At 51.7% G+C, this 18,375-nt stretch overlaps 1 protein-coding gene across 1 annotated transcript; it reads left to right on the top strand.

Annotated features, from left to right (window-relative positions):
* The first annotated feature begins 11,290 nt into the window (after positions 1–11,290).
* LOC100502231 (ATPase 4 plasma membrane-type) lies at positions 11,291–17,346 on the top strand. Its single transcript, NM_001323633.1, has 21 exons — positions 11,291–11,706; positions 12,177–12,296; positions 12,384–12,482; positions 12,575–12,712; positions 12,818–12,952; positions 13,043–13,222; positions 13,315–13,521; positions 13,611–13,730; positions 13,805–13,924; positions 14,017–14,139; positions 14,263–14,367; positions 14,533–14,677; positions 14,900–15,064; positions 15,153–15,391; positions 15,472–15,504; positions 15,719–15,800; positions 15,889–16,049; positions 16,200–16,385; positions 16,456–16,638; positions 16,728–16,906; positions 17,009–17,346. Exons 1-21 carry the CDS (start codon positions 11,653–11,655, stop codon positions 17,103–17,105), a joined length of 2,871 nt encoding a protein of 956 aa, NP_001310562.1. The 5' UTR covers positions 11,291–11,652; the 3' UTR covers positions 17,106–17,346.
* The last annotated feature ends 1,029 nt before the right edge of the window (positions 17,347–18,375 follow it).

Raw genomic sequence — 18,375 nt, 5'->3', positions numbered from 1 at the left:
GCCGCAAGCCCCCGAGTGTATCTCTCGCAGGAGTTCCTAACCTTCGGCGACGGAGATGCATCGCTGGAGGATGCCAGAGGGGCTGCGGTGGTAGAGCTCCTTCTCATCGCCCAGCAAGACGAACGACTTAGCGCGCCGCGCCACCCGCCGAGCCTCGGCTCGGTCGAGGGGTAGCTCTCCTTGGTGGAGATATTGCAGGTACGGGGTCTGCCAGTTTCGATCAGGCGTGGCCTCGCTTCGCTCCTCCTCGACGCGCAGTGCCTCACCCTCGGGGGCCGAGGGTACCTCAGGCTGAACCGAGGGCGCCTCGGGCCGAGCGGAGGGTGCCTCGGGCTGTGCCGAGGATACCTCGGGCTGGGCCGAGGGCGCCTCAGGCTCGGGCGTGTCGTCGATCTTGACGGAGGGTTGGTGCAGATCCCAGGAGAAGACGTCCGGGGGAACCGTTGTTCGCCCCGAGGCTATTTTAGCCAGCTCGTCCGCAGTCTCGTTGTAGCGCCGAGCAATGTGGTTAAGCTCGAGCCCGTAGAACTTGTCTTCCAGGCGCTGAACCTCATCGCAGTAGGCCTCCATCTTCGGGTCGCGGCAGTGGGAGTTCTTCATGACTTGGTCGATGACGAGCTGCGAGTCACCGAGGGCGTCGAGGCGCCGGACCCCTAGCTCGATGGCGATCCGCAACCCGTTGACCAGAGCCTCATACTCAGCCACATTGTTGGACGCCGGGAAATGGAGGCGTAGCACATAGCGTATGTGTTTCCCGAGGGGCGAGATGAAGAGTAGGCCTGCGCCGGCTCCCGTCTTCATCAACGACCCGTCGAAAAACATGGTCCAGAGCTTCGGTTGGATCGGAGCCGTCGGTAGCTGGGTGTCGACCCATTCGGCCACGAAGTCCGCCAAGACCTGGGACTTGATGGCCTTCCGAGGGGCGAACGAGATTGTCTCGCCCATGATTTCCACCGCCCACTTTGCAATCCTACCCGAGGCCTCTCGGCACTGGATGATCTCCCCCAGGGGGAAGGATGACACCACAGTTACCGGATGAGACTCGAAGTAGTGTCGCAACTTCCGCCGTGTCAGGATCACTGCATATAGCAGCTTCTGAACTTGTGGGTAGCGGATTTTGGTTTCGGACAGTACCTCGCTGACGAAGTAAACTGGCCCCTGAACGGGCAATGAATGCCCCTCTTCTTGCCTCTCGACCACAATCGCGGCGCTAACCACCTGAGTGGTCGCGGCGACGCAGACCAAGAGGGCTTCTCCGGCAGCTGGAGACACCAAGATAGGCGCCTTTGTGAGGAGCGCCTTCAGGTTTCCGAGAGCTTCCTCGGCCTCAGGGGTCCAAGTGAAGCACTCGGCCTTCCTTAAGAGGCGGTACAGAGGTAGACCTCTTTCGCCGAGGCGTGAGATGAAGCGGCTCAGAGCCGCGAGACATCCCATGACCCTCTGTACGCCTTTCAAGTCCTTGATGGGCCCCATGCTGGTGATGGCTACGATCTTCTCCGGGTTGGCTTCGATGCCCCGCTCGGAGACGATGAACCCCAAGAGCATGCCTCGGGGCACCCCGAAGACACACTTCTCGGGATTGAGCTTAACGCCTTTCGCCTTGAGACATCAGAATGTCGCTTCAAGGTCGGAAAGGAGGTCGGAAGCTTTCCTCGTCTTGACTACGATGTCATCGACGTAGGCCTCGACCGTGCGGCCAATGTGTTCGCCGAACACATGGTTCATGCACCGCTGGTACGTCGCGCCCGCATTCCTCAAGCCGAACGGCATGGTGACATAGCAGTACATGCCGAAGGGTGCGATGAAAGAAGTCGCGAGCTGGTCGGATTCTTTCATCCTAATTTGATGATACCCTGAGTAGGCATCGAGGAAAGACAGGGTTTCGCACCCAGCAGTGGAATCCACGATTTGATCGATGCGAGGCAGAGGGTAGGGAACCTTCGGACATGCTTTGTTGAGACCAGTGTAGTCTACACACATCCGCCATTTCCCCCCTTTCTTTCTCACAAGCACAGGGTTAGCAAGCCATTCGGGATGGAATACCTCTTTGATGAACCCTGCCGCCATTAGCTTGTGGATCTCCTCGCCTATGGCTCTGCGCTTCTCCTCGTCGAATCGGCGCAGAGGCTGCTTGACGGATCGGGCTCCGGCTCGAATGTCCAGCGAGTGCTCGGCGACATCCCTCGGTATGCCGGGCATGTCCGAGGGACTCCACGCGAAGACGTCGGCGTTCGCGCGGAGAAAGTCGACGAGCACTGCTTCCTATTTGGGATCGAGCCCGGAGCCGATCCGGATCTGCTTGGAGGCGTCGCCGCTGGGGTCGAGGGGGACGGCCTTAACCGTCTCCACTGGCTCGAAGTTGCCGGCATGACGTTTCACGTCTGGCACCTCCTTAGAGAGGCTTTCCAGGTCGGCGATGAGGGCCTCGGACTCGGCGAGGGCCTCGGCGTACTCCACGCACTCCACGTCGCATTCGAACGCGTGTTTGTACGTGGGGCCGACGGTGATGACCCCGTTGGGGCCCGACATCTTGAGCTTCAGGTAGGTGTAGTTGGGGACGGCCATGAACTTCGCGTAGCATGGCCTTCCCAGTACCGCGTGGTAGGTTCCTCGAAACCCGACCACCTCGAATGTCAGGGTCTCCCTTCGGAAGTTGGAGGGTGTTCCGAAGTAGACGGGAAGGTCAAGTTGTCCGAGGGGCTGGACGCGCTTCCCGGGAATGATCCCATGGAAGGGCGCAGCGCCTCCTCGGACGGAGGACAGATCGACACGCAGGAGCCCGAGGGTCTCGGCGTAGATGATGTTGAGGCCGCTGCCTCCGTCCATGAGGACCTTGGTGAGCCTGATGTCGTTGATGACGGGGTCGACGACGAGCGGGTATTTCCCCGGGCTCGGCACGTGGTCGGGGTGGTCGGCTTGGTCGAAGGTGATGGGCTTGTCGGACCAGTCTAGATAGACTAGCGCCGCCACCTTCACCGAGCAGACCTCCCGGCGCTCTTGCTTGCGGTGCCGAGCCGAGGCATTCGCCGCTTGCCCACCGTAGATCATGAAGCAGTCGCGGACCTCGGGGAACTCTCCTGCTTGGTGATCTTCCTTCTTGTCGTCGTCGCGGGCCCTGCCACCCTCCGCGGGTGGCCCGGCCCTGTGGAAGTGGCGCCGAAGCATGACGCACTCCTCAAGGGTGTGCTTGACGGGCCCCTGGTGATAGGGGCACGGCTCCTTAAGCATCTTGTCGAAGAGGTTGGCACCTCCGGGGGGTTTCCAAGGGTTCTTGTACTCGGCGGCGACGACAAGGTCCGCGTCGGCGGCGTCGCGTTTCGCTTGCGACTTCTTCTTGCCTTTCTTCTTGGCGCCGCGCTGAGTCGACGCCTCGGGAGCATCTTCCGATGGGCGGCCCTGGGGCTGCTTGTCCTTTCGGAAGATAGCCCCGACCGCCTCCTGGCCGGAGGCGAACTTGGTGGCAATGTCCATCAGCTCGCTCGCCCTGGTGGGGGTCTTGCGACCCAGCTTGCTCACCAGGTCGCGGAAGGTGGTGCCGGCGAGGAACGCGCCGATGACATCCGAGTCGGTGATGTTGGGCAGCTCGGTGCGCTGCTTCGATAATCGCCGGATGTAGTCCCGGAGAGACTCTCCCGGCTGCTGCCGGCAGCTTCGTAGGTCCCAGGAATTCCCGGGGGCGCACGTACATGCCCTGGAAATTGCCGGCGAAAGCTTGGACTAGGTTGTCCCAGTTGAAGATCTGCCCCGGAGGCAGGTGCTCCAACCAGGCGCGAGCGGTGTCGGAGAGGAACAGGGGGAGGTTGCGGATGATGAGGTTGTCATCGTCCGTTCCACCCAGTTGGCAGGCTAGACGGTAGTCCGCGAGCCACAGTTCCGGTCTCGTCTCCCCCGAGTACTTTGTGATAGTAGTCGGGGGTCGGAACCGGGTCGGGAACAGTGCCCGTCGGATGGCCCGGCTGAAGGCCTGCGGACCGGGTGGTTCGGGCGAGGGACTCCGATCCTCCCCGCCGTCGTAGCGTCCCCCACGCCTGGGGTGGTAGCCTCGGCGCACCCTCTCGTCGAGGTGGGCCCGACGGTCACGGTGATGGTGCTCGTTGCCGAGGCGGCCCGGGGCCGCAGGCGCGGTGTTGCGCGTGCGCCCGGTGTAGACCGAGGCTTCCCGCATGAATCGGGAAGTCGCGGCATGAGGTTCCGAGGGGTACCCCTGCCTTCGGGAGGCAGAGCTCTCGGCCCGTCGGACCGCGGCGCCTTCCAGGAGATTCTTGAGCTCCCCCTGGATTCGCCGGCCCTTGGTGGTTGATGGCTCCGGCATCGCGCGGAGAAGCATCGCTGCTGCAGCCAGGTTCTGGCCGACCCCACTAGATGCGGATGGTGGCCTGACCCTGACGTCGTCGGCGCCGCGGTGCTGGAAGCCCTGGGGCAGATGACGTATTTCTCCGGCCGGGGGTTGGCCCGCCCATGCCTGCCCGACGTCCCGACGGATCGGCTCAAGCGCTCCTGCTCCCTCGTCGAGCCTGGCCTGCACCCCACGGATTTGCTCGAGCTGTGGGTCATGGCCCCCCGCCTGAATGGGGACCACAGCTAGCTCCCGTGGGATGTCAACGCGGGGCACCGGCCTAGGGAGATCACCGTCCTCCGGCATACCGAGATGATTGCCTTCGGAGGGACCCCCTAGATCGACGTGGAAACATTCGCGGCTTGGGCCGCAGTCCTCGTCGCCGAGGCTGCGGCTACCGTCGGAACAGTCGGAGAGGCAGTAGTCACATGCGGTCATGAAGTCCCGCATGGCACTGGGGTTGCCAAGTCCAGAGAAATCCCAACAGATGCTGGGCTCGTCGTCTTCCTCGGACCTAGAGGGCCCGTAGGTCGAGACGTTCGTCAGCCGGTCCCAAGGCGACCGCATGCGAAACCCCAGAGGGTTTGGACTCGCCTCTACGAGAGCGCCCGCCAAAGCGGGGTCGCTAGGCGGGTTGAGGCTAAATCCAAATGACGTGGGATGGGAATCGGTCGGTACCTCTTGGTCGACGAGCGGTGATAAAGTCACATCGGGGACTGACTGCACCGTCGTCTCAGGTATGAGGGTGACGTCCAGCAAGCTTTTCGCGAGCGCGCTGGCGTCGTCCGCTTGCTCGGGATTGGCGTGTCGCGGGGAGACGGCGCTCGTCTTCGTCTCAAGCGCGAAGTCGATACCCGGTGCGCCCCCCGTTGGGGTGCCGGCACTGTCGACTCGCTCGACAGCCGACAAGGCGCTGCCTCCTGCTTGGCCTTGGTTGCCCTGCCTTCCCCTCCGTCGGCGGGGAAGAGGGCGGGATGAGCTTGAAGGTTGTTCTTCCACCACGCGGGGAAGACGTCGTCGATTCCGCCGCCGGCGGGCGGGCTATCGGCCGCCATTGTCGTTGTCGCGAGGCGGTGGAAGGAGTATCATGTCGTAGCTGCCGTCGAGGGACATGAACTCAAGACTCCCGAAACGGAGCACCGTCCCAGGTTGGAGAGGTTGCTGGAGACTGCCCATCTGGAGCTTGACGGGAAGCTGTTCGTCAACACGCAGCAGGCCCCTACCTGGCGCGCCAACTATCGGCGTTTCGAGACCGGGGGGTCCCTGGGCCGACGAGTGAATGTCGCCGCATGCCCCAGCCTAGATGGGTCGAGCGCGAGGGCGAGCGCGAAGGGGGGAGAGCGAGGCGGCCAGAGACCGGCGTGAGAGAGGTGGGAATCCCGCGGCCTTCGTGTTCGTCCCACGCCCAGGTCGGGTGCGCTTGCAGTAGGGGGTTACAAGCGTCCACGCGGGAGAGGGAGCGAGCGGCTTCAAGCGAGCGCCTGTCTCGTCCTCGTCCCCGCGCGGCCAACCCTCTCTAAGAGGGCCCTGGTCCTTCCTTTTATAGGCGTAAGGAGAGGATCCAGGTGTACAATGGGGGGTGTAGCAGAGTGCTACGTGTCTAGCGGAGGAGAGCTAGCGCCCTAAGTACATGTCGTTGTGGCAGCCGGAGAGATTTTGGCACCCAGATGGTGTGATGTCGTGGCCGTCGGAGGAGCGATGGAGCCTGGCGGAGGGACAGCTGTCGGAGCGGTTGAGTCCTTGCTGACGTCCTCTTGCTTCCGTAAGGGGGCTGAGAGCCGCCGTCGTCACAGAGTATGCGGGGCGCCATCATTGCCTATCTGGCGGAGCGAGCCAGATGGGACACCGGTCTTGTTCCCTGCGGCCCGAGTCAGCTCGGGGTAGGGTGATGATGGTGCCTCCTGTTGACGTGGCTGGCCTGCGCCCTAGGTCGGGCAATGTGGAAGCTCCTCCGAAGCCGAGGTCGAGTCTGTCTCCCGTGGCCGAGGTCGAGTCCGAGCCCCTGGGTCGGGCAAGGCGGAGTTCGTCGTCTTCTAGGGCTGAGCCCAAGTCCGAGCCCTGGGTCGGACGGAGCGGAGTTCGTCATCTTCTGGGGCTGAGCCCGTGTCCGAGCCCTGGGTCGGGCGGAGCGGAGTTCGCCGTCTTCCGGGGCTGAGCCCAAGTCCGAGCCCTGGGTCGGGCGGAGCGGAGTTCGTCGTCTTCTGGGGCTGAGCCCGTGTCCGAGCCCTGGGTCAGGCGGAGCGGAGTTCGTCGTCTTCTGGGGCTGAGCCCATGTCCGAGCCCTGGGTCGGGCGGAGCGGAGTTCGTCGTCTTCTGGGGCTGAGCCCGTGTCCGAGCCCTGGGTCGGGCGGAGCGGAGTTCGCCGTCTTCCGGGGCTGAGCCCAAGTCCGAGCCCTGGGTCGGGCGGAGCGGAGTTCGTCGTCTTCCGGGGCTGAGCCCGAGTCCGAGCCCTGGGTCGGGCGGAGCGGAGTTCGCCGTCTTCCGGGGCTGAGCCCGAGTCCGAGCCCTGGGTCGGGCGAAGCGGAGCTTCCTATGGTGCCTTCGGCAGGGCCTGACTGCCTGTCAGTCTCACTCTGTCAAGTGGCACCGCAGTCGGAGTGGCGCAGGCGGCGCTGTCCTTCTGTCAGGCCGGTCAGTGGAGCGGCGAAGTGACGGCGGTCACTTCGGCTCTGCCGGCCGGGGCGCGCGCGTCAGGATAAAGGTGTCAGGCCACCTTTGCATTAAATGCCCCTGCGATTTGGTCGGTCGGTGCGGCGATTTAGTCAGGATTGCTTCTTGGCGAAGGCAGGGCCTCGGGCGAGCCGGAAATACGTCGCCGCTGGAGGGGGGCCTCGGGCGAGACGGAAATCCTCCGGGGTCGGCTGCCCTTGTCCGAGGCTAGGCTCGGGCGAGGCGTGATCGAGTCCCTCGAATGGACTGATCCCTGACTTAATCGCGCCCATCAGGCCTTTGCAGCTTCATGCTGATAGGGGTTACCAGCTGAGAATTAGGAGCCTTGAGGGTACCCCTAATTATGGTCTCCGACAACTTTTGAATATTTGCATAAATTTGATGGGATTTGCCTAAATAGGATTACCTAGAAATACCAACCCTATTCCTTAATTAACCTAGGATAAATACCATGCTTAGTAAATGTGCTATTGCTCAACTTGATCATCATGATGTCACTCTTTAATGATACTTTTGTTCCAGAAATGAAATTTGTATTATGATGTTAACCCGATGGTTAAACAAGATCATTTCATATTAAATGGAACATGGAGTGACCAGCCAGGATAACAGCGCAACCACGAGTACTATCATGGCTCTGGTTTTAGTAAATAGTTTTATAGACTTAGTGCTTAGCAACCCTACCTGAAAGATGGGCAAGAGGGAGCGACAATGGTTTGGTGGTAGCTAATGTTAACATGGAGTGGTAGTCTTAGCTAAGTTACCTCGCCCAGAGGGTCACCAATACTAACGTGGAAACCTTAGCTGGTGGCTTTGTACTAAGGATATTTTGTGAAAGCCTCATAATGGATCCCTAGCCATTCACCTCGGCAGTGTTTAAGGGTCTGTACAACCTTGTGGGTAAAGTTGTACCACCTCTGAAGAGTGTAAAACTGATATGTCAGTCGTGCTCATGGTTAAAAGCAACTTGGGCCCTCACATGATAATTAAACTTAAAGATGGAGAATAAATCGTGATCCGATTATTTTTATATGGTTTACTTAAGTGGTTTCACTTAAGTGTTTTTGAGATATAATCATATGCTTATGATTAATTGGGATATTTTGGAATACACTTACAAGTAGTAAGTTAGGCGTTGTTAATAAAATATTGACCAACTAAAATGCTTACCGCTTAACCTTAGCCTACCTTATTAACCCTGCATAACTCCTCCCACTTGCTGAGCCCCTGCCATAAGTGAGCTCACCCCTTGCTAAATTTTTGGATCAGAAGCTGATGAGGAAGACTGTGACGATGGTGATGACGAGTACTGAGTCTAATGATGCGCCAGTCATCTTCGTGTGGAAGGTTGCCCATGTTATATCCGCTGTACTTTGATGATGTTACTATTTAAAACTTTTAAAGTCTGGATGATGTAATAAAGTTATTATACTATCTTTTATGCTTTTATTGCATTGTCTTTTGATATATTACACTTGTGACGTCAACATATGTGTGAATAATGGATCCTGGCACACATATGCTATGCATTCGGTTTTGGCCCTAAAACTTGGTGTGATAGCTACGCCGCAGTCTACACTAGAGCCTTTGCCCACATGCTGACAAGACAAGGTGAAAGTGAATCTGGTCAGGAAATCAGCACAGTAACCAAGAGAGGACTTCGCTCCACCAGCTTTATTCGTTTATCCATGCTTCATATTATTATATTCTCGTGCCCACCTGTCGGGGCCCAGTGCACATGTACGTGTCTCCCTTAAGCTATAAAAGGGATGGTACATGCGCTACAATAGACAGACCGCTCTTGAGCCCACCCTGGGACTCGCAGAACGGGACATCCTCACTTGAAGACGTCTTCATCTAGATTCAAGCTTTCTTAAACACTCATCAATACAACTCACAGTGGAGTAGTGTATTACGCTCCGGCAGACCGAATCACTCTAAATCCTTGCGTGTTCTTGTGTTCGTCTATCTCATCAGACATCCTAGACTGCCCCGTTCTTAGAATTAGGTGGGTGCATTCCGCTAATCGGCTAGAGTTTACTCTCCGACATATCCCTTTAACCGTTTCACGTTTTTTGGTGAAGTTGGGGCTAACTTCACATTTTTTTTGGTTAAGTTGAGTTTGTTTGAAGTGGTATTGTTTGGTTAGAGGTTTGTGAAGCTGAGTCGAGTGAAGCAGAACCAAGACCCCCTTAGGCCCTGTTCGGTTTTCACGGATTGGAGCTCCGGAATGAATTCTAGCCGGATTACTTCTCTAATTTATATAGATTTTGATGAGCTAGAACGAATCCTGATCCATTCCTGGACAAGCGAACACGCCCTTATCTTTTTATGAATGCTAACAATCATAATTATATTAAAGTAGACAATAAAAAAATTGGCTGTGAATACTTCTTTTATTTGAGAGGGAATCCACGGATTGTAGCCGCGACCCAGCTAAATCACCGGCAACCGCAAGCAAATTACAAACGGGAGCACTGCACCAAATCGGCCTTCTCTGATTCTATTTCTTTCGTACCAACTGCCGCTTAAGGCTTAACAGAAGTAGATCAACAGTGTCAGGGCCCTCAGGTGCCCAGCGCAATTGGAGTGATGGGACTGATGGCATAGGGCCTCTAAATTTTTAGATCCTCAAATTTTTGAGTTTTCTTAATATAAATAATATAAAAAGATAAATGTTGTTTATTATTTTGTGAAATCTCGACTTTAAAATAGATAGTACGAGAGAACAAGAATATAAGAATAGATCGGATATATTTTAGATTGTTTTTTATCTATATATACTATATGTCTCCTGACCTATTTTTATATTTTGTACGGCGGAAAAAAAAAACAAAACTGCCTTGACAGTGTTCCAGTTCCTGGACTAGCATCAGAGGCGAGCATCTCCCAGAAAGCTGCACCCTGCACCCTCGATCAGCCCCGCCCATCTCGATCTCTCCACACATGCATGTCTTACGTTACGTGTCTGCATTTGAGGAATACATGTCCAGCATCTTCATCTACAGCCGCCCACACGTGACGCATGTGGCGTTTTGTGGCATCAATTGCAACTCATCTTGTGGCCAGATTGTATGTAGATGTAAGTTCAGAGCAAGGGAATTAATAAAGTTCGCTCCGTATGAAAAAAATGCTTAATTAAATTAAACCCTGTTTCGGACACGTTCAGCTCCAAACTTCGTGCTATGCCAGTAGTACGTGCCTGATGCCAGACTGGTGCGCTGATGATTGTCGTCGCAGTAGATACAGATTGGTGTTGCCTATGCCTAATAAAGTTGATGACTGTGATTGCACCACCGTAAAGCGCCTGCCTGCCTGCCTTGTCGTCAGTTGCACTTTTTGCTTGCCTTGCTTTGGTTGTGTGCCTGCATTTCAGACCACCACCTTTGTTGCATGCATGGTTTGCCTTTACCCCCTTGCCTTTCTGAAATCATTGCCTTTCTGAAATGAAAAGAAGAGGGGGAAAAATCTCCATCTGTTCTCCTTCTCTCTCTCTCTTAAAAAAAGCGCAAGGTCTGAAATCTGACCAGGTTTAATTTGTTCTCCCTGTATTTTTTTTAATTGGACCACTGGCGATATCGATTGCGCGCGAGTTGTTTTCAGCTGTCGCTGGCAGTCTAATCAAAACTCCTCTGACCTTGTTTTGTGGCCTACATGTTGTGGTACTAGCTAGTAAATCTTTCTGTTGATCTCTCGCTCTGGCTTGATTTCTTTATCTACCAAACAGCAGTAGTAGTTTGGTCGGAGGAAGTGAGCTAGGTTTGTCTCAGTTGCATACTTGCATTGCATGTACATCACTCTCAGTTCCATCACATGTATATATATATATATCATGTGGTTCATCAAGAAACAAATCCAAGAGAGAGAGAAGAAGTATACAAGTCTCATTAATTCAAGATGTTCATCAAGAAAAGAAAAATCCACATATATACTCAGAATCAGTTAGGTTTGATTTGCCAGCTAAAAGTGTGGATTGATGTGTGCTGCTTAATTCACGTCACGTACATCTCATTTGTGACCTACCACAAGCTACCCTTCTATTCTATTATTCTCTACCGGCGCCAAAGCAGGACAGAACAGATGGCGCCGGACATCCAGCAGAGGATTAGATTATATCAGCTGCCATTTTTTTAATTTGACCTTAATTAGCTTTTCTGTGTTGCATGCATGAGTAGAGCAGGCAACCCTTCACAGTTCACACGCCTAGCCGTCACCGAGCTCCAGCAGGCAGCAGGCAGGACGAGAGTGCTCTACATGTTTTTTCTTCTCTCTCTCCCAGTCTCCCTTCCTTCTTTATCCGCTTGGTTCGCTTTTCTTCTTTTCCTTTGGCATTCCATCGCATCTCAATCCTGTTACCGTTGTGGACTCCCACTCCCCTGTCTGTCTGTCGCGGTGTCGCCTGACACCTTCTTCTTCCTCACTCCCCCCTCAACCTCATCCCCATCCCGCCCTCGCACTTCCCACCCACCCCAATCCATCCATCCATCCACCCGTCTGAAAACCAAACCCACATTCACCAGCGAGCAAGCTTCCCCTGCCCTCCTCCGGCCGCCTCATTCTCGTTTCCATATAAATCTGTAACTGCAAGGACAACCCACCACAGGACACACGAGGTGAAAGGAGATCCGTGAGGAGGCGCCTCCCCCATGGCTGAGAAGGAGGGCAACCTCGAGGCCGTCCTCAAGGAGGCCGTCGACCTGGTATGTCTCTCCTCTCCTTCTGCCCCACCAATTTGTGTGTGTGTGTGTTGCACGATGTCTTGTTGGGAAGGAAGAAAAATGAAAGCTTCCGCCTTTCTAGTCCCATTTTCCTAGACCAGATTGCTGCTCCTCTTCTACGAAATTCGCATCTCTCTAGTCTAGAGTCTAGCCGAAGAAGAAAGAAAGAATGAAAACTTTATGCTAGCTGGTTTGTGGTCCTGAATTTTAGGTGACTGACATTTTGGCATAGTGACGTTCCATTTCTCTACCTACCTAGCTTTTTTTCCCCCATCAAATCTGCTTCCTTCGCTTCTCCTTTTCGCTTCTCTCTAGGAACTGGTACATCCTAGAGAGTAAGCATTTGGGCCATACTCGTTCCACGTAGTAGCAACAGTAGTAGGCAAAATTCTCTCAGAAGAGTTCGCGGCATCATAAGCAATTGTGTTGCTTTTCTTCTCTCTTCTCTGCAGGAGAACATCCCCCTCGAGGAAGTGTTCGAGAATCTGAGATGCAGCCGCGAGGGTCTCTCCACCGAGCAGGCGCAGCAGCGCCTCGAAATCTTTGGCCCAAACAAGCTCGAGGAGAAGGAGGTTTGTTTCCTTTTTACCCCAACTTGCTGGGTAGAACGCGTATAAATATATAATAGTTGCTTATAGCTGGGATTTTGATGGCCACAGGAGAGCAAATTCCTCAAGTTTCTGGGTTTCATGTGGAACCCACTGTCCTGGGTCATGGAGGCTGCAGCAATCATGGCCATTGCTCTTGCCAATGGAGGGGTAAGACACAGAAACCTACTAACAGACTTCAAAATTTCATCTATGATTGTGCTGTATTCTTAGTTGTAGTTGTCTTTTGATTATGTCATCAGGGGAAGCCACCAGATTGGCAGGACTTTGTCGGTATCATAACTCTGCTTGTCATCAACTCAACAATCAGTTTTATCGAGGAAAACAATGCTGGTAATGCTGCAGCAGCCCTCATGGCTCGCCTCGCACCTAAAGCCAAGGTTTGTCACAGACAACCTCTATGCAGTTTCACTGTGTTCCCAAGGAAAGCTTCATGCGTTTGCTGAGCCCTTCCAAAAAGTTTGAACTGACTTTCCTTTCTTCAGGTTCTTCGTGATGGCCGATGGACCGAGGAAGACGCAGCCATTCTTGTACCAGGAGACATTGTTAGTATTAAACTCGGAGATATTATACCTGCAGATGCACGCCTCCTTGAGGGGGATCCTTTGAAGATCGATCAGGTTCTTCCCATTGCCAACACCTGTTGTAAAATAACTTGGCCTTTGATGAGCTCCAGTGATCTTTTTCCTTATACTTCTCTTGCATTGTAGTCTGCTCTGACCGGAGAGTCACTGCCGGTCACTAAAGGTCCCGGTGATGGTGTCTATTCTGGTTCGACGGTCAAGCAAGGTGAAATCGAAGCTGTTGTGATTGCCACAGGTGTCCACACTTTCTTCGGAAAGGCTGCTCACCTTGTTGACTCCACAAACCAAGTTGGCCATTTCCAGAAGGCAATATTGGACACCCTGTCTCCTATGCATATACTCTGGACTGAATTGTCAATATACTTAGTTGTTTACATTATATCACTTTCTTGGTGCAGGTCCTGACGGCTATCGGGAACTTCTGTATTTGCTCAATTGCTGTGGGGATGTTTGTTGAGATCATTGTCATGTATCCTATCCAGCACAGGGCTTACCGCCCTGGGATCGACAACCTCCTCGTCCTTCTCATTGGAGGCATCCCCATAGCCATGCCGACCGTCTTATCTGTAACTATGGCTATTGGGTCCCATCGTTTGTCTCAACAGGTTCGTATATGGATCAGACATCCATTGCATTTTTGTTTCCTGTCAATCTCTGTTTATATATATTTAACAACTGAATAATGTTTCCCTAGGGGGCTATCACAAAAAGAATGACTGCAATCGAGGAGATGGCTGGCATGGATGTTCTTTGCAGCGATAAAACAGGAACCTTGACCCTGAATAAGCTTACTGTGGATAGGAACCTTGTTGAGGTGAGACAAGAACTTCTAATATTCTCTTAGCTCTCTCATGTCTGTTTTAATTAACTTTAAATTTTTCAATGCAGGTTTTTGAAAGGGGCACTACTCAGGACCAAGTGATTCTCATGGCTGCCAGAGCGTCTCGCACAGAAAACCAAGATGCTATTGATACTGCTATAGTTGGGATGCTAGCTGATCCTAAAGAGGTATGTTGCTTTGTTATATGCTCAAAGCAGATAATGAGGATTATATTACTTACTAAATGATGAGATGCCTCTTTGTCCATGTTTTCATGAAGGCACGCGCTGGAATCCAAGAAGTTCACTTCCTGCCATTCAATCCTACTGACAAAAGAACAGCACTGACATACATTGATGGTGATGGGAAAATGTATCGTGTTAGTAAGGGTGCACCTGAGCAGGTACAACAAGAATCAATAATCAACCAGTGACGTCTTGATATCTCAGCATTGCCTTATGAAAGCATTACATTCAGATTTGTTTATCATTGCATAATGCATATAACCTCATGCCATTGGATGCAGATTCTCCACTTGGCTCACAATAAGTCAGATATAGAGAGGAGAGTACATGCTATGATTGATAAATTTGCAGAGCGTGGACTTAGATCACTTGCTGTAGCATATCAGGTGAGAAGACAATGCAACTTCTACCTTGTCTTGCTATCTTAGGTCCATTATCTTTTTTTGTGTGAAAAGGACCATTTTGTCTTATCATTCATACCACTTGCATATGTTCACCAGTTTTATGCATATGTTGTCTTAGTGGCGAACTGTTCTGTTTTTCTTATATAGGAAGTGCCTGAGGGGAGGAAAGAAAGTCCTGGTGGTCCATGGCACTTCGTTGGTCTCATGCCACTTTTTGACCCTCCAAGACATGACAGTGCTGAAACAATTAGAAGGGCACTCAACCTTGGTGTTAATGTTAAGATGATCACAGGTATACTGCCAACTGAATGGTCTCAAAATGATTTCACATTCTATTTATTGGGCTCCATATTTCTCAGTGACTGCACCTTCGATATAATCATATCCATTCATAGAACATATCTTGATAGAAGTACAATTTTGCCTTGTGGTGGGCTGGTGGCTTCATTACACTGGCAATATTATTCTTTGTCTCTCTCGGTCCGAGTGTTTTGATTTATTTTCTCATGTTCAGGGGATCAGTTGGCAATCGGAAAGGAAACAGGACGTCGTCTAGGAATGGGTACAAATATGTACCCCTCTTCTGCTTTATTAGGACAGAACAAGGATGAGTCTATTGCTGCTTTACCAGTTGATGATCTCATTGAGAAAGCCGATGGTTTTGCTGGTGTATTCCCTGGTATGGTTTTTAAGGAGGAATAAATATTGTTGGGAAGAGGCATAACATTTTTATTCTGGATTAGTTGAGTAAATTATGTTTGTTGCAGAACATAAGTATGAGATCGTGAAACGTCTACAAGCACGGAAGCATATCTGTGGAATGACTGGGGATGGAGTAAATGATGCTCCAGCCCTGAAGAAAGCGGATATCGGTATTGCTGTTGCCGATGCAACTGATGCAGCCAGGAGTGCTTCAGATATTGTCCTCACAGAACCTGGACTTAGTGTGATCATTAGTGCTGTGCTTACTAGTCGTGCAATTTTCCAGCGTATGAAGAATTACACGGTATGCTAGAAGTTGAAATGCACTCAATTATGCTATGTTTTTCCTTCTGCTATTTGAATAATGCATTTTTATTATGGCAGATCTATGCTGTCTCTATCACCATTCGTATTGTGGTAAGTCTTATTTGTCTGTAAGGACTTCTGAGCTGCAACTTTTAGATCATCACATGCTGATTCTGTTTGGGATTACATTTCTATTGAATTCAACAGAAGCTAAACTGTCTGATATTCCCATGCATACCTATACTCATGTAGCATTGAAATTACACAGGGATCCTGCAATATTGCTTGAGGGTTTAACTATCACTTTTTCCCTTAATCTTGACAGCTTGGATTTATGCTCCTTGCCCTCATTTGGAAATTTGATTTCCCCCCATTCATGGTCCTAATCATTGCAATTCTAAATGATGGTACTTTCCTCTCTCTGTCGTTGAAAGAAGCCTAAGTACGAACCCAAAAAGGTTATAATGCTATTTGACAATTTGATGTGATACTTAGGTACCATAATGACTATATCCAAGGATCGTGTAAAGCCATCCCCATTACCTGACAGCTGGAAGTTGGCTGAAATTTTCACAACTGGAGTTGTCCTTGGTGGATATCAGGCAATGATGACTGTCATCTTCTTTTGGGCTGCATACAAGACAAACTTTTTCCCAGTAAGGATTCCTGCAAATGGTTAGCTGCATTTGGATTGATGATGAATCTTAGCTCAATTGTAAATTCTATTCTTAACACTAGTATTGGCTAGGGAACTTATGTTTACTTCTAGTGCCTTATTTCTGCTTACTGGTATGGAATTATTTCAGAAAATATTTCATGTGGAAAGCCTTGAGAAGACAGCTCAAGATGATTTCCAAAAGCTTGCATCTGCTGTTTACCTGCAAGTTAGCACCATCAGCCAGGCCCTCATCTTCGTGACAAGGTCCCGGAGCTGGTCATTTGTCGAGCGCCCAGGGTTTCTATTGGTCTTTGCTTTCTTGGTTGCGCAGCTGGTGAGCTCTTACTCGCTTTCCTTGTGAAGTATTTTTGCATTCACAGCTAAAATCTCCTGTTTAATTGCAGATTGCCACACTGATTGCTGTGTACGCCGACTGGGCGTTCACTTCGATCAAAGGCATTGGGTGGGGCTGGGCTGGCATTGTGTGGCTGTACAACATCATCTTCTACTTCCCTCTCGATATCATCAAGTTCCTCATCAGATATGCTCTTAGTGGGAAAGCGTGGGATCTTGTCATTGAGCAGAGGGTAATAAACTAGTTGCTGCACATGTGTCGATCAGAGTGTCTGGGTACCATGAACGTGTGTGACTAACTTGCACCGTCGTTCTGTACTAGATTGCGTTCACAAGGAAAAAGGACTTTGGTAGGGAGGAGAGGGAGCTGAAGTGGGCACATGCACAGAGGACCCTCCATGGGCTACAGGCACCTGATGCCAAGATGTTCCCAGAGAAGGCTGGGTACAATGAGCTGAACCAGATGGCTGAAGAGGCGAAGAGGAGGGCCGAGATTGCAAGGTGAGATCACAGACCACTTTGTGGATTCTTATGTGTGCTATTAAAGTTGCTTTACAGCGATGCGAATTGGATTCATATTCATGTGGTTGTGTTGTGTTACAGGCTGCGGGAGCTTCACACACTCAAGGGGCATGTGGAGTCTGTTGTGAAGCTGAAGGGACTCGACATCGAGACCATCCAGCAGTCCTACACAGTGTAACTTTGCCTGCCCTTCCCAGAGGAAGTTTCTTGTTCTTTTTACCCACCGGCGTGTGAATTTGATGGTGGCTGGCTTCTCTTTGTTTTATTTATTTATTTAACCGAGCTGCAAGCACCGACAAGTAGCTGAAATGAGACAGACAGACCCCTCGCTGTAATCCCTGATTTCTTCTGTCCTCTCCTCACATGGTATGCCAACCAGTTTATGAACTTTGCTCGGCTATATAAATAAGTGCTTGAAGAGGGGAGCAGGGTTTTGGGCCACTGATGGGAATGAGTGCATGCTTGTTTTCACAAAGAGAGATTCTGCGAAAGGGTCTGTAGCATAATGGTTAAGGCTTATGAGTAGCACCTTCAGGTCCCAGGTTTGATCTCCTCGAGGCCGAATTTCTGGCTTGGTTAAAAAAAGTCCTCTCGCTGTGTCCCTAGGTTTCGCCACCCTCCGTCTGGGGCCGTTGCAGAGTGGGCGATGACGGTTCACTAGTGAGGGGGCTAGAGTTCGGGGATTTTTTTTTGGCCAGAATCATGGTTCGGTCTCTTAATATAATACTTAGAGGACGGTCGCTCCCTCCCTGATGAGAAAGAGAGATTCTGTGCATCTTCATCCTTGTCTTGCTGTCGAACTCAATTCAACCTGACCTGCCGATGGTACCATTGGCTCAGCTGTGTCCTGTGTGTAGCATGTGAGCTTCAATGAATGAGTGCCTGCCTGCACCTGCATGCATATGGAGGTGAGCTTGAGATGCTTCCTCCCTGGACTGATGTGGTTTTCCTTCCAGATCTGCAGATCTGTGGCCTGTAGACTGTAGTTAGGTCTCATATGTTGCCTGCTGCCAAAGATGCAATGCAAGACGGCTGCAACTGGCTGGGGCAGGCTAGGCCAGCTGCTAGATTTGCTCTGAGCTGTCCTGTGTGATTGCTGGAAAGGGTATTCTATGCATTTACTATTGTATTTTTTGGGTCATGCAACTAGTAGACTAATATCCTGGTCAAAGATATCGTCTGAGAGAAGTTCATGGCTAGTCAATCAAAGAGTCAACTTTGATCTCTGTGATTATTCTTGACTGCATTCGTGTCCTTCACTTGGGAGTTTGAGAGTCATGACGACAAGACCCTTGTAGCGATGGCGCCATGCATCCGTGACCAGCCTACGTGATGTGCTTGCATTACGGGATGTTGGTAATTACTGTTTGGTTGCCGTGAGCCAGGCTCTACGTGTGCAAGCTCTGTGTTTAGTTGTCTGCACCTAGATTTAGATCTAGGCTTGTACG

Source organism: Zea mays, chromosome 3, assembly GCF_902167145.1.
Source record: "Zea mays cultivar B73 chromosome 3, Zm-B73-REFERENCE-NAM-5.0, whole genome shotgun sequence".
Lineage (NCBI taxonomy): Eukaryota > Viridiplantae > Streptophyta > Magnoliopsida > Poales > Poaceae > Zea > Zea mays.
Note: the sequence above shows the minus strand (reverse complement) of the source record. Positions and strands in the feature narration are given on the sequence as shown.

Coding starts and splice junctions, on each gene's coding strand:
- LOC100502231 (NM_001323633.1), top strand. CDS start 11,653: ATGGCTGAGAAGGAGGGCAACCTCGAGGCCGTCCTCAAGGAGGCCGTC. Junction 12,483..12,574: donor TTGCTCTTGCCAATGGAGGG/GTAAGACACAGA, acceptor TTATGTCATCAG/GGGAAGCCACCAGATTGGCA. Junction 14,678..14,899: donor TAATGTTAAGATGATCACAG/GTATACTGCCAA, acceptor TCTCATGTTCAG/GGGATCAGTTGGCAATCGGA.